This window comes from Bos grunniens, chromosome 11 (assembly GCF_055505025.1).
Source record: "Bos grunniens cultivar Pamir isolate PY7600 chromosome 11, Bosgru_T2T1.0, whole genome shotgun sequence".
In the NCBI taxonomy this organism is placed as follows: Eukaryota; Metazoa; Chordata; class Mammalia; order Artiodactyla; family Bovidae; genus Bos; species Bos grunniens.
In genome coordinates this window covers 105,718,672-105,732,950 of record NC_141175.1, presented here as the reverse complement: position 1 = coordinate 105,732,950, position 14,279 = coordinate 105,718,672, and the positions used below count along the sequence as shown (strand labels likewise).

Sequence of the window (14,279 nt, the reverse complement as noted above, 5' to 3'; positions counted from 1 at the left end):
TGCCTGGGAAATTCCATGGACAGAGGAGCCTGGCGGGCTAGATCCGTGGGGTCGCAGAGTCGGACAGGACTGAGCACAGCGCACAGTAGGCCCTCAGTAAACAGTCCTTGTCACAGGGGCAGCTCAGTCCTGTCCTGGGCACCAGGTGGAAGCAGCTACTGCAGCTGGCCTCCCCTGGAATAGCATGCCTGGGATTCAGAACTTCCTTGGAGGAAAAAGTCTAGGAAGAGGCTCCTGCTCGCCTTCCTGAGCGGCTCTGCCACAGCTGGTGGAAGGCCTGTCTGATACACAAACCGCATTTCACTGAGCATTCTCTTGGCTGAAGCCAGTGGAAGGACCTGCTTGGCTGGAACTTTTTTTTTTTTTCCCTTCCAGGCGACGTCTGATGGGTGTGTCGGGCAGGAGGTGATATTTGAAGGGCTGCGGGCACGGGCTGCCAAGCCAGGGCGCCAGGCAGAGGGTGAGAGCATGGCCTCCCGGGACCCGCCCGCCACCAGCCATGCTCCCCCTGACGTGCCCTCCGGGGTCTCGCTGTTTCTCACCATCCCCTACGCCTTCTTCTTGCCCGAGCTGGTGAGTGCAGCCACGGGGTCCACTGCACAGAGTGTGGCCGGGTGAGGGGTGGGAGGGAGCAAGGAGGGGCTGGCCTGGAGCTGGAAGCAGGCCCCTGGGGAAGGAGCACCGGGTCCAGAGCTGCCGTGGCCTCTGGTCTCCTGTGGAGCTCAGGGCCCGGGGTTCCCTAGTCCCTCCCAGAGCGCCTCTGGGCTTCTGCAGAGTGAGTGGGTCTCCTCCTCCCAAAACGAAACCAGCTGGGGTAGTGGGCAGGCCACCTGGTGATCGGAGGCCTGGAGGAATCGCTAAAGCGTCCTGGATCCTCAAGAGGATGTTAGGAATGGACTTCTATTTTGTGGTCTCTTTCCTCCAACTACCTGCCTTCTGTACTTTCTTAAAGTTCAAATCAGGGAGGCGCACTCTGTCTTTCCTGCTGAGAGTAACCCTTCCAGTATTTTCCTAATTGATCCTGAACTTTGACTTGCGTGGACTCCCCAGGGGAGGTTGCTTATGACAACATGGGCCATAAAACAGTGAGACACTTGGGTGCTCTCTGCGACCTCTCACTGCCTTCCTTTCCTTCACTGTTTTTATGGCTGAATTGGCCCCACGCCTGCCGAGTGCAGAGGGGACATCAGAACCTGAGTCCACTCTGAGCCGGTTGTCACCACGTCCTTTTCACTGACGGGGACACGAGCCTGGTGAGCGACTTAGGGCAGAGTTTATTTCGGTCTTTGAACACCTTCTGAAATATCTAGCTTGTGGCAGGTATTTTCTCTTTCTTTTTTTAAAGTTTATTTAAGAATAATTGCTTTACAGTATTGTGTTGGTTTCTACCAAACATCAACACGAATCAGTCACAGGTTTACCCATGTCCCTTCTCACGTGAACATCCTTCCCACCTGCCTCTGCATCCTACCCCGTAGGTTGTTACTGATTTGAGCTCCCATTGGCTGTCTACTTTACATGTGGTAATGTATGTTGCCATGTTACTCTCTCCATACCTCTGTGGTGCTGCTCTGAGTTGGCAGCACTGGCCTCAGACAGGGAGGAAAAGACAAAGCGTGGTTCCAGCGTCCAACTGGGCGGGAAGGTCCTCTCATCCTGTCGTCTGCCCAGAAGGCCAGCCTGATTGAGCACCTTTTGACATAAACTGGCTAAAGGATGCCCATTGGTGGCAATAAGAAAGGGAAGCCAGGCGGGGTGGGTCCGGCGTTTGGGTGGCTCCAGCTGAAACCCCAGCCAAGAATAGGTTTCTGCCAGGCCTGGCTGTACAAGGGAGGGCGTCCCACCAGACTAATGCATCTTTGTGCTCCCGAGAGTTCTCTGGACCAGGTGTGCCCCTCGCCTTGGAACAACCACAAGAATGGCTGTGGTGGGGCTGGACTCCCCCACTTATTTGGAGCATGTGTTCCATGTCAGCCGCACCAGCCACTGGTGACAGGACCACTACCCTGCAGGTTCCCCATCTGCCCAGGAAGGCCCCTGAGCGCTTCCACGATACAGTCAGCCGATGTGTGGGGGGGTGGCCACTGCTGGGCCGGGTACAAGCAAGAAGAGGCCACCCAACCTTGTCAAGGCAGGGAGGAGCCCCAGCCTATCCCCTGGGAGGCAACTTTGCAGTTAGACCTCAAAGGACAGGCTGAATCTCCAGGTTGGGGGGCAGGAGGGGGAAGGGTCTGGACTCCAGGAGAGGCCAGCTGGCAGAAGGCTGGAGGGTTGGGATTTCCAGAGTAAGGAATGCAGGGCCATCTGGTCAGTCACCCCCAGGATACTGGGCTCCTCAGATGGAATTTCTGGGGAGAGAAAAGTGCATGATTGTGCTGGGCTCTAGGGCTTTAGGTATCTCATGGGGTGGGGGACTGTCACTTAGCATTTCATTCATTTATTTTTCTTTTGAAATAATTTTAGATTTATAGCAACGCTGGCAATAATAGTACGAGTGCTCCCAGGTACTCCCTACGCAGCTTCCCTTCAGGACCACATCTTACATAGTACAACTGTCAAAATCAGGGAATTAGCATCAATATTAGACTATCAATTGTTCAGACTGTCCTGAACTCCCCACAGATGTCTTCCTCCTGATCCAGGATCCAGCTCAGAATTCCGAGTGGCATTTGGTGGCCATAATTCCTTCATCTACTCTTTTTTTTTTTAATTAAGTAGATTTAATTTTAACTTGATTTTCTGATTACATTTCATTTAAAAAAAAAAAAACTTTTTATTTTGTATTGGGGTATAGCCATATACAAGCTATAAGGGACTCAGCCTTACGCGTACATGTATCCATTCTCCCCCAAGCCCCCTTGCCACCCAGGCTGCCATATAACGCTGAGCAGAGCTGCGTGTGCTAAAGAATAGGTCCTTGTGGTTGTTGTTTTTAACATAGCCATGTGTACATGACCATTTCAGTACTTTTTTTTTTAAGATTTTTTTTTTTGATGTGGAGCATTTTTAAAGTCTTTATTGAATTTGTTACAATATTGCTTCTGTTCTATGTTTTGGCTTTTTGGCCACGAGTCATGTGGAATCAATCTCCCTGGGATTGAACCTGCACCCCCTGCATTGGAAGGTGAAGTCTTAACCACTGGACCACCAGGAGAGTCCATCATCTACTTTAATCTGGGCCAATTCCCACCATCTTTGTCTTGAGTATTTTGAAGAATACTGATCAATTATTGTGTACCATCTCGCTCCATTCAGCCTTGTCTGATGTTTCCTCATCACAAATTTAGTTTTAATTCTCAAGGAATCCTTATTCATTATTGAACACTTAGAAGATTACAGAAAGAAATATAATCCATATATATGCATGTATGCAGGCGTCCTCAGTCATGTCTGACTCTTTGTGACCCCATGGACTGTAGCTGACCAGACTCTTCTGTCCATGGAATTCTCCAGGCAAGAATACTGGAGTGGGTTGCTATGCCCTCCTCCAGGGGATCTTCCCAACCCAGGGATTGAACCCACGTTTCCCACATTGCTAGTTGGATACTTTACCATCCGAGCTACCAGGGAAGTCCAAGAATACTGGAGTGGGTACCCTCCTTCAGGGGATCTTCCTGAACCAGGGTCTCCTGCATTGCAGGCAGATTCTTTACCAGCTGAGCTACCAGGGAAGCCCATTTATACACATATGTGTGTGTTCAATGGATTTATTCTGTACATGCTCTTTTGCATCTGCTTGCTCCTTAAATGAGTGCTTCTAGAATCCCAGGGGCGGGGGAGCCTGGTGGGCTGCCGTCTATGGGGTCGCACAGAGTTGGACATGACTGAAGCGACTTAGCAGCAGCAGCAGCAGCATGGAATGTAAGACCAAGCCTGCATCCTATCTGGGGCGTGGATGGAGACGTAAACAGGAGGGGAGAATTCCAGTTGGTGATTGATGCTGTTCTGTTTTGTTTGGGTCATGCCAAGCAGCTCGAAGTATCTTAGTTCCCCGACCAGGGATCGAACCTGAGCCCCCCTGTAGTGGAAGCTTGGAATCTTAACCACTGGATGATCAGGAAAGTCCTTGGTGGTTGATTCTGATCGCCATGAGCAGATGTGCTGGGCTAGAGAGGAGAGAGCAGGGCCAGCCTCGCAGAAGTTCCTCTGTCCTGGGCCTCCTGAGTATGCTGACCACTTCTACCCACAGAGCTGACCCCTGAGCCCCAGGCCCTGGGGGTCCCAGATTCTCAGTCTGTGGACCTAAGGCATCACAGACAGGCATGTGCTTTTCTAAGGCAGAGAGCAGATTTTTCCAGAGAGTGGATTCTAAAACTGGGAGCTCAGGACAGCAAAAAGGGGCAGAGAAGGCAAAATTCGTGACGTGGACTCGCAGGTGGTCCATAATGGGGTGGCCAGAGTGTACACTTGTGGTGACCGCAGGCGTACTTCCATCCAGCCACTGTTCCCCAAGACAGCGAGGGCCTTCCCATGGAGCGAGGGGCCAAAACCTCCAGGCGTGCAGAATTCAACAAGGGGCCTTGAGTCCTCGCACCACCTCTGTTGCCAAGAATCTCGGGCTCTTTTGTATCAGTGATGGCGACAGACTGGGACAGCATGGACGCAGGGGGTCTGCGTGTTCCCGGCTAGCTCTGCTCCCCGAAGACTGCTCTTACAGATCTTTGCCCAGATAAGTTTATTTTAGAGTCTTTCACACTAAAATGCACGTTTTAAAACTTCTGTCATGATTATAGATTAATAGGCAGATGCAAAGACATTTCAGAGAGGTCTCCCACACAGTAGTCACAGCTTTCATAATAACTCTCTACTATTTAATACAATATCGACCAGGTAACTAATGTTCGTAGGCTATGTCTATATTCCATGCCATTTTCTCACGTGTAGATTGATGTAATCACTACCATCAAGACACAGAACCATTCCATCACCGTGAAGACCTCCCTCCTGCTTCTGTTTTAAATTTTGTTGGCCACGCTGGGTGGCATGCAGGATCTTAGTTACCTGCCCGGGGATTGAACCCGTGCCCCCTGAAGTGGAAGCGTGGAGTCTTAACCACTGGGCCAACAGGGAAACCCTTGCTTCCATATTATGGTCACCCTACCTTATCCTCTCTCACCACCCTTCCTCACCCTTGGAAACCACTAATTCCGTCTTTGTAATTTTCTTATTTCAAGAAAGTCACAGAAGCGAATAGCATCATACAGTACCTGGTCTTTAACGATTAGCTTCTTCCACTCACCATAATGCCTGCATGAATGCTTCAGTTGCCCAGTTGTGTCCAGCCCTTTGTGACCCCATAGACAGCAGCCCACCAGGCTCCCCCATCCCTGGGATTCTCCAGGCAAGAACACTGGAGTGGGTTGCCATTTCCTTCTCCAGTGCATGAAAGTGAAAAGTGAAAGTGAAGCTGCTCAGTCGTGTTTGACTCTTCATGACCCCATAGACTGCAGCCCACCAGGCTCCTCCGTCCATGGGATTTTCCAGGCAAGAGTACTGGAGTGGGGTGCCATTGCCTTCTCCGTAATGCCTCTGAGGTCCATCCAAATCAGGTGCATTTCAGTAGTGTGTCCCTTTTCATCGCCGTGTAATATTCCACAGTGTGGCTTTACCACAGTTTGTTTAACCACTGATACAGTAAGAAACATTTTGGTCTTTTGCGATTTTTAGCTATTCTGATAAAGCTCCTGTGAGCGTTCACATATAGGCTTTTGGGTGGATGTAATTTTCACTTTTCTGGGTAAATGCCAGAGTGAGTATGATTTCTGTAAGTGTCTGCTTCATTTTTTATTAAGAAATGGACAATCTGTTTTCCAGAGTGGCTGGACCATTTTACATTTCCACAGGCAACGGATGAGCCTTTAGAGAGTTTAATGTTTAAGTTTGCATTTTGTTTGGTTTACAGTTGAATTCAGATTTCTCATCTGAAAACAGTATTAATTTCAAAACCTAAGTTCCAAGCTTGAGGAGGCTTTGAATCCGTGCATTTTAAGGTGAGAGCAGACGTTGTTTATTTCCTCTCTCCATCTCTCTGTTAGCATGGGAGTCTTCTGGTGCCAGCGCTGGGTGGGCAGGGGCCCAGGTGACTCACAGTCTCGCTGCCTGGCTCTTGAGAGCAAACACTGTGCGGGTGTCCGGCCTGGGGCAGGGAGCACGTGGCCCCCTGAGGCCCTGGCTGCTCTAAGCTGGCTCATCGGCTTTTTTTTAACAAGATGAAAGCGTGAACAGCGACTACAACTGAGGGAGAGTTTTAGGAAGTCGTTCAACCTTTTCAGTAGTTCACTTATTAATGAGATACTTGACTAATTATAAAGAAACAGCTGAGAAGGTTTCTAGAGTCAGCTGATTAAAAGGAAAGATGAACACTCTGTTCGGTGTTCAATGTTTTCAGCTTTTTAACTTGCCTGCACAACGGTCAGAAGGAAATATTCTGACACCCCCACCCCCTCTCCCAACCCACACTCCCCCACCCGCTCCCCCAGAAGCTCGTTCCAGAACCTTCCAGCTGGGAAGCTCACATTGCTTCCCACATCCCCAGTTTCACCTGCAGTTCAGCCGGTTTCTTTTTCTGCTCTGTCTGTATGTAAATGGGCTTCCCTGGTGGCTCACTCAGTGGTCGAGAATCCACCTGCCATGCAGGAGATGCGGTTGGATCCCTGGGTTGGGAAGAACCCTGGAGGAGGAAATGGCAACCCACTCCAGTATTCTTGCTTGGGAAATCCCAAGGACAGAGGAGCCTGGAGGGCTACAGTTCGTGGGGTCACAAAGAGCTGGACACGACAGAGCACACACGTAAGGCAAGGCTGTATGTGAAAGCGCTGTTTGGGAACTTTCTGGACCCTGGAGCCATCTGTCAACTGCGTGGGGCAGAGAGAGAGGGAGGCAGGGCTCCGCTCAGGCCTGGCTCAGGACAAGCAGGTTCCTTCCTCTTTGTTGCAAAACTTCTTTAGAAGCTGAGTTTTCCAAAAGGAAAAGTCGTACCTCTTGCTCCCTTCTGCCCCGCTTTCAGTTCTCTATGCTTCTGGGAAGCAGCAAAGCAAACTCAGTTTGCCCCAGCTTTTCTTCATTGTCGGGGCATCTGTCCTTCCCTTCATTCCATGCCTGGTCCCTGGCCTCGCCCCCTCTGACCTCGCCCAGCCCCTGCAGGACCAGGGGACCAAAGGCCTCCATGGCCAGGGTACCACTGAGACACAACAAAATGATGCCCATGGAGGCCCTGGGAAGCTGCAGCAGGAAGAGAGAACAGGGAGGGAAAAGTGTGAGGCTGGGGGAGAGCGAGGCTCCCGAGAAGGACGGCAGAGGAGCAGAGCAGGAGCAGAGAGGGGCCATGTAAGAAGGACCCAGATTCCAACCTCCCCAGGGCCTGGGCCCTCTTTGACTTCCTGGCCCCAAGCCCAGCCCTTACCCTCGGAGGCTCCTGATGTGCTCAGGTTCAGTCACACAGAGTCAGTTGAGAGGGATAAGCCTGGCTCTGTTGCCCAGTGGCTGTGGGACCGTGGGCAGGTGACTGAACCACTCTGAGCCTCAACGGCAGGGCAGCATCAGCAAAGATCTCCTCAGACAACTCTGGGTTTGCAGTAAGGACTTTCCTGGGAGCATCCACACAAGAAATGTGAGCCCACACCACATTATTGTTGGTGGTATGTTTAAACCTCTTACTAAAAAGTGCGGGTCTTTGGGATTCCCTGGTGGTCCAGTGGCTAAGACTCCTCACTTCCAGTGTAGGGGGCCCAGGTTCAATCTCCAGTCAGGGAGCTAGATCCCACACGCCACAGCTGAGAGTTTGTACGCCACAGCTAAAGACCTGGCACAGCTAAATAAATAAATACAGTTTTATAGAAAGTGTGAGTCTCTCATGAACGAATTTCAGTTGCAAACCAAGAAATATTTACTGAGGTGTTACTATTATTCTAGACCCATGCTTTGCTCTCAGGGGGTTACAAGAATAAAAAGACAATAATAAAAAGGATATGGTAAGTCATGGATCCTGTCTTAAAGGGGTGATGCATGAACATTAAAGAGCACCCTGAGACAGGGAAAAAGTAAGGGTGCACAGCCTCACTTGTTAAAGGCTCCTGGAGTTTAGGGATGCTGTCAGGACAAGCTTGCTCAGGGTGAGAATTTGGTTTCTTTCCAGGGTTTGGATTAAGGGATTAGATATTCGCTTGTTCAGACCAGGGCTTCCCAGGACTCAGAGGAGTGTATACACTCAGACTGTAAGGAAATGTATACAAACCTGTACACTCAGACTGCAAGGAAAGAGGAAGACAATCCCACTTAAATCCCATGTATTCACTCAACAAATATTCATTGAGCCCCTACCCCATGGCAACCACAGGACTGTGAAGAGGCAGAAGATAGACATGGCCCCCGCCTTGGGGAGTCTGATGCCTGACGGGGGCAGATGGAGACTAGGTGGGAAGGACAGCAAGTGGTGCCCGTCGTGTTTGGGAGAGAACGGAATGCCCAGGAAGGTCTGCCCACAGATAGGATGCAGCACAGGGGATTGTTTGCACCACTAATGCAAGGCTGAAAGGGCAGAGAGAAGAAGCTGAAGCCCCAGACGCTGATGAGTACACCAAACGACTGCCACGCACCCAGGAGTCCCGTGAGAGGGGGCCCTGCCCAGTGGGCTGTGGGCCTTGTGGGGACAGGGTGTGCTGAGCCCACTGGTCTCCCCAGAGCAGAGGCACAGGGACCTTAAGGTTGGAGACCCAAGGAGTGATGGTGACAGGAACCCACTCAAGTCCTCCCAGTGCCAGAACCTTGCAAGAATCCAGGTTCCAGACTTGCCTGATGGTCAGTGGCTGACTCCATGCTCCCAGTGCAGGGGGCCCAGGTTCGATCCCTGGTCAGGGAGTTAGATCCCAAATGCCGCAACTAAGGACCGAGTCAAATTGTGTGCGTGCATGCTCAGTCGTGACCGACTCTTCGTGGCCCCATGGACTGTAAGTTGCCAGGCTCCTCTGTCCGTGGGATTTCCCGGACAACAGTACTGGTGCAGGTTGCCACTTCCTACTCCAGGGGATCTTCCTGACCCAGGGATTGAACCAGCCTCTCTTTCATCTCCTGCATTGGCCAGCAGATTCTTTACCCCTGTGCCACCTGGGAAGCCCCTAGCTATGACCTGGTGCAGGTAAATAAATAAATATTTTTTAAAAAAACTGAAAAAGAATCCAGCTTTGGAGGGAGCTGGGAGCTGTGGCTGGCAGAGTCCCGCCCGCTTGGCAGAGCAGACCACAGCAGGACAGGTTTGAGCTGAGGGACCCTCGGAACTAACAGCCCACATCGTCAGTTTTGCATGCTCCCCTCCTTCAAGAATTCAGCTTGTTCTTCCTCCAAGAATTCAGCTGAACCACATGCAACCTTCCCTGAGCTGGTGGCCTCTCTCAGTTCAGACAAGACAGGCCACCAAGCCTTGCTGCTGGAAGGCCAGTCCCCAGGAGAATTCCTCTCACAGCAGGTGCCCTGAAGGAAACAGCCGGGTGCCCTGACCGTGGAGCCCCAGATAAGAAGTCTCAGTGATAAGCAGGCCCCACCTGCAGCCAGCGCCCTACCAGGGGTGCTCTGCCTGGAGAACTTTCCCCGGGGCGAGGAGAGGTTTCTAGAGTGTTGTCCGGACTGGCAGGGGCAGGGAGTAGACCAGAGTGGGTGGGATAGAGGAGCCCCACGCAGGTTCCCTGGCCTTGACTGCTCTCACCAGCCCTTCCCTGCTTCCTCCCCTACTGTGAGCTGACCGTGCCCTCAGCTGCCTACCTAGTCAGATGTTCTCTGTCTTGGCCAGCTCTGCTGCAGCAGACCACAGGCCCACGGCTCCTCAGGTGCCCAGCTCTGTCACTCCTGCCACAGGCTGGACCCAGAGTGCAGCCCAGGGTGGGGTCTCCATGGATTCCCCCCAGCCCGGGGGTCCAGATAACACAGGTGTGGGGCTCCAGAGTCCTCTGATCTATTTCAAAGACGTGGCACACACCCCCTCCCCCAGCCCCTTCCCTTGGAGGGATTCTCTGCCCCTACTTGCCCTTCTGACTCTCTCTCTCTGCCCACATGACGCTGGGTGGGAGGAATGGTGTGTTTATTTGAACATCCTCCCCGCTTTTTTAAAATTTATTTGGCTGCGCTGGGTCTTAGTTGCAGCATGTTGGATCTAGTTCCCTGACCGGGGAGCAGACCCAGGTGCCCTGCATTGGAAGCTCAGAGTCTTAGCCACTGGACCACCAAGAAATTCCCTGAACACTGTCCTCTTTGACAGCATGTTCCTGGCTAGTCCTTCCTGTGTGTGAAGGTATGGGTGAGGATAAAACAGATGGGTGTTTGTTCCCACTTGGTCCCAGCTCCTGGCAGAAATGGGCAGGAGACTCAGGTTCCACCCTTGGGTCAGGAAGATCCCCTGGAGGAGGAAATGGCAACCCACTCCAGTATTCTTGCCTGGGAAAGCCCACTGACAGAGGAGCCTGGTGGGCTACAGTCCATGGGGTCGCAAGAGTCAGACACGACTTAGGGACTAAACAACAGCAACCTGGCAGAAATGCCCGTCCGTGTCTGGGCCAGCCACTGGCCCAGAGGCGTCAGGGGCGGCCAGCTGGGTGGGCATCAGGCCCGCAAAGGCGAGCCTGAGCTGCCAGTGAGCGGAGAGTCCAGCAGGCTGCCTCCTGCCTCCTGCTCAAGGCGATCAACAGCACACGCTGGGCACCTGTGCGCCGTGCCAGGCTCCCTGCCCCACACCAAGGACTCGAAGACCACAGGGCAGAGTCCTCCATCCAGGACCTAGGAAGGAGTAAACAAGAGCAGCTTCCTGGAGGAGGTGACATTGGTCCAGTACCTGTTTTCGAGGATCTGGTCTTAGACTAGCAGGGAAGGAGCAAGCTGGGCAGGAGTCCCAGGGACTAGAGTGCATGGTGACATCCTTGGGTCCTCGGTGCCCGACTGAGGGCAGGAACACGGCACTGGTCACAAGATGTCTGCGGTTCCTGTGGGAAGGAGGAGGTGGGGACCTCCCCTGAGCCCAGGGGCTCATCGGGGGACCTTCTGGGGACAATGGGAAGGGTCACAAGGTTAATAAGCATAGTGGAGCCAAGAAGGGAGGTGGTGGGGCTGGGGAATGGGGAAGTCTGTCTGTGAGGCCACTGTGGGGAGCAGGATGCATTCATACTGCTTCTTTACATCTTTCCCATACTTTCTAACTTTTCTAAGGTACACAAGCTTTTTTAAAAATGTGGGGGAGAATGTGTTCCCCAAAATGCTTAGTTTTTTTTGTTTTTTTTGAGACTGGAAGGAAAAGCCCTTTAGACTTTGGAGGAATAAGAATGTTTTTATTATCCTAGTTTATGTCACATTGTAAATCTGTGCTGTTGAGTCAATGAGAAGTTGGGCCAGTGGGAAGGGGGGCGGGGGGGTCTGAATGGGTGGGTGCGGTCCTAGGGGAGGAAGCCATGGAGGGAGGGGAGGAAAGCAGAGGAGGCGGGGCCACTGACTCACCAGCCCCTCCCGACGGCATCCTGCCTCTCCCGGGCTCACACCCCAGGGCAGGCACCGATTTCCCTGGCGCAGGGCCAGCCCAGGCCTGAGAGCCCTTGAGGGTACCAGGAGCTCCTAATATGGCTTGTTCTGCAGGGGGTGGGTGGACGGAGCTTTGGCCCGCACCATTGTTTCTGGAGTGGACCGGATAAGACAGGGGTCCTCGTGGTATTCAAGGGGCCTGGGCAGGCAATTTCCTGTTACCCTTAAAGCCACAGAGAGAAAATTCTCACTGCAAGAGTCAGTACGCAGTGACTGGTCTTTGGAAGGATCCTGGGTTGAATTATGGCGCCTAGAGCTTCCTCATAAAGCCAGTGGTTTGGGAGTCCCGGCTTGCAGCCCAGGCCTGCCACATGCCCCCTGCTCATGGGTACTTGGGGGAAGTAGCTTGATCTCTCAGAACCGGCTTCCTCCCCCATCAAAGGAGGTGGCATGCCAGCCCAAAGAGCTTCACAGGCTGCAGAGATGGTGGTAATCAGAACCCACATGGGCGCTGGGGTTCCTGCGCCGCCCACAGGGAGGGCCGCAGCTAGGTGAGGACTTCAGGGGTGCCTGCCCCAACCCCTGGGAGGGCCTGAAAGAGGCTGGGCCCCTACCCCCCAGCTGTGCAGGCCCTGGTGCCTTTATGCCAAGTTCCATCACCGCAGACGGAAGACATTCCAGGAACTCCTCTGAGTGTCTGACAGCCCCTCATCCCTTCTCGCTTCCTCTCAGAGGCTCAGCTTCCCGCAGACCTCAGCGTGATCCCCCAGGACCAGGGCTGAGGCTCCTGCTGCCGTAGCCACCGCAGCTGGGAGCTGACGCCGGGGAGGGCACGGGGGGCTGTGGGGGGCAGGGCACCCGCACCAGCCTGGACTGAGGCTCTCAGACAGAAAGAGGAAGACTGGAGCTAGGGGTCCACTCCTGGCTGTGATGCACGGAAAAAATGTGTTTCCGTGGCAACTTTGTGTGTGTGTGTGTCTGTGTGTGACTAATTAAAACAGAAGATTCAGGAAACAGTATTTCCCTTTCCTATGAACAATGCACTGTATTTTCTTCAGTGGTCTACTTACCTGTTTTTTCAAAACAAACTACTTTTTATTGAAGTAAGGTTGATTTACTATGTTGTGTTAGCCTCAGATGTAGAGCAAAGTGATTCATATATATTCTTTCAGATTCTTTTCCATTATGTTTTTTTTTTAGATGGATTTACTCATTTATCTTTGGCTGAGCAGGGTGTTCGGCGCTCTGGTGGGCTTTCTCTGGTTGCAGCGAGCAGTGGCTCCTCTTGCTGTAGGACACAGGCTCTTAGCGAGAGGGCTTCAGTAGCTGTGAGCACTGGCTCAGCTGCTCAAGGCACGTGGGATCTTCCTGGACAAGGGATTGAATCCATGTCCTCTGTATTGAGTAGCCACTAGACCACCAGGGAAGTCCCCCTCCGTCATAGGTTTTCACAAGATACTGAATATGGTTTTTCCCTGTGCTATACAGTAGGTATATCTTGTTGTTTATCTTTTTCATATATAGTGCTGTGTATCTGTTAATCCCAAACTCCAGATGGATCCCTCCCAACCCCTTTCTCCTTTGGCAACCGTGAGTTTGCTTTCTATATGAGTCTGCTTTGTAATAAACTCATTTGCATCTTTATAAGATTCTACGTGTACGTGCTATCATAAGACATTTGTCTTTGACGTTCTTCACTTGGGAGGACCATCTCTAGGTCCATTCATGTTGCTGCTAGTCTATTTAACTTTTTTAAGAAATATGTATTTGTTTATTTATTTGGCTGCTCCAGGTCTTGGCTGTGGCATGGGTCTTCTGTCTTCATCACGGCACGCAGGATCTTTACCTCCCTGACCAGGAGTTGAACCCGGGCCCCCTGCCACTGGACCACCGGGGAAGTCCCTGCCTAACCTTTTAATGCCGGTAGTGAGCAGGGGGATTTCATCAGCCACGCACAGATCTCAGCTGCCGTTTGGAAGGCTGGGCACTGGGGGCACTGCACAGGCTCGGGAGACTGCTGGGTGCTGGCCGAGTTTGGCCTGGGGATTCCGGGAAGCCAGCTGGGGTGGGGTTCTAAGAGGTGGTGAAGGGCATAGGTCATGTGAGCAGACTCTCATCCCAGGTCCTTAGCAGTGCCGTGGCGAGGGCTGCCACTGGCTCAGAACGGCTGGAACAGAAGGGAAGTGAAGACCTCACATCCCCGGAAGCCCGGAGGAGCTGGCAGGCTCTGCCCAGGCTGGTTCTTTGGCAGCACAGTTGTGTCATCCAACCCAGCCTCTTCCCGTCTCTCTCCTCTTCCTCATCATAGCTCCAGGCCTAAACCCAGACAAGCCACGGCCAGAGCAAGGACAGAACTGTCTCATCCCCGAGGCAGGAAGAAACCCTTCCCAGGACCCAGAAGCCTTGCATCTCATTGTCCAGGGTGGTCACATATGTGTCCCAGCCAAGAGATATGTTGAGCCTAACGGATGCTGGAAAGTCACCTGCTACATCTCCTATCCCCATCCCACCCCACTGCCCACCAGTACACCCAGTTGGGCAGTTTATTCCATAGGAAGAATTTATTTATTTATCTTATCGCTCTTCGGGCTTTTCTCTAGTTGCAGCAAGCAGGGCTACCCTCTCGTTACAGTGCTCAGGCTGCTCTTTGCAGGGGCTTCTTTTGCTGCGGAGTGTGGGCTCCAGGGCGGCGGGCTGTGGCGGTTGCAGCACGTGAGCTCAGCAGTTGCGGGGCTCCCGGGCTCTGGAGCGCAGGCTCAGTAGTGGTGCACGGGCTTGGATGCTCT

General features: G+C 52.6%; 1 protein-coding gene across 2 annotated transcripts in view; it reads left to right on the top strand.

The window, feature by feature from the left end:
• The first annotated feature begins 435 nt into the window (after positions 1–435).
• The window catches only part of MALL (mal, T cell differentiation protein like), a 32,984-nt gene continuing 19,140 nt past the window's right edge, over positions 436–14,279 (top strand). For both annotated transcript variants that reach the window (XM_086328283.1, XM_086328285.1), the window contains exon 1: positions 436–573. In XM_086328283.1, coding sequence (XP_086184409.1) covers positions 469–573 — 105 coding nt within the window. In that variant the 5' untranslated portion in view covers positions 436–468. The remainder of the gene's footprint in view (positions 574–14,279) is intronic.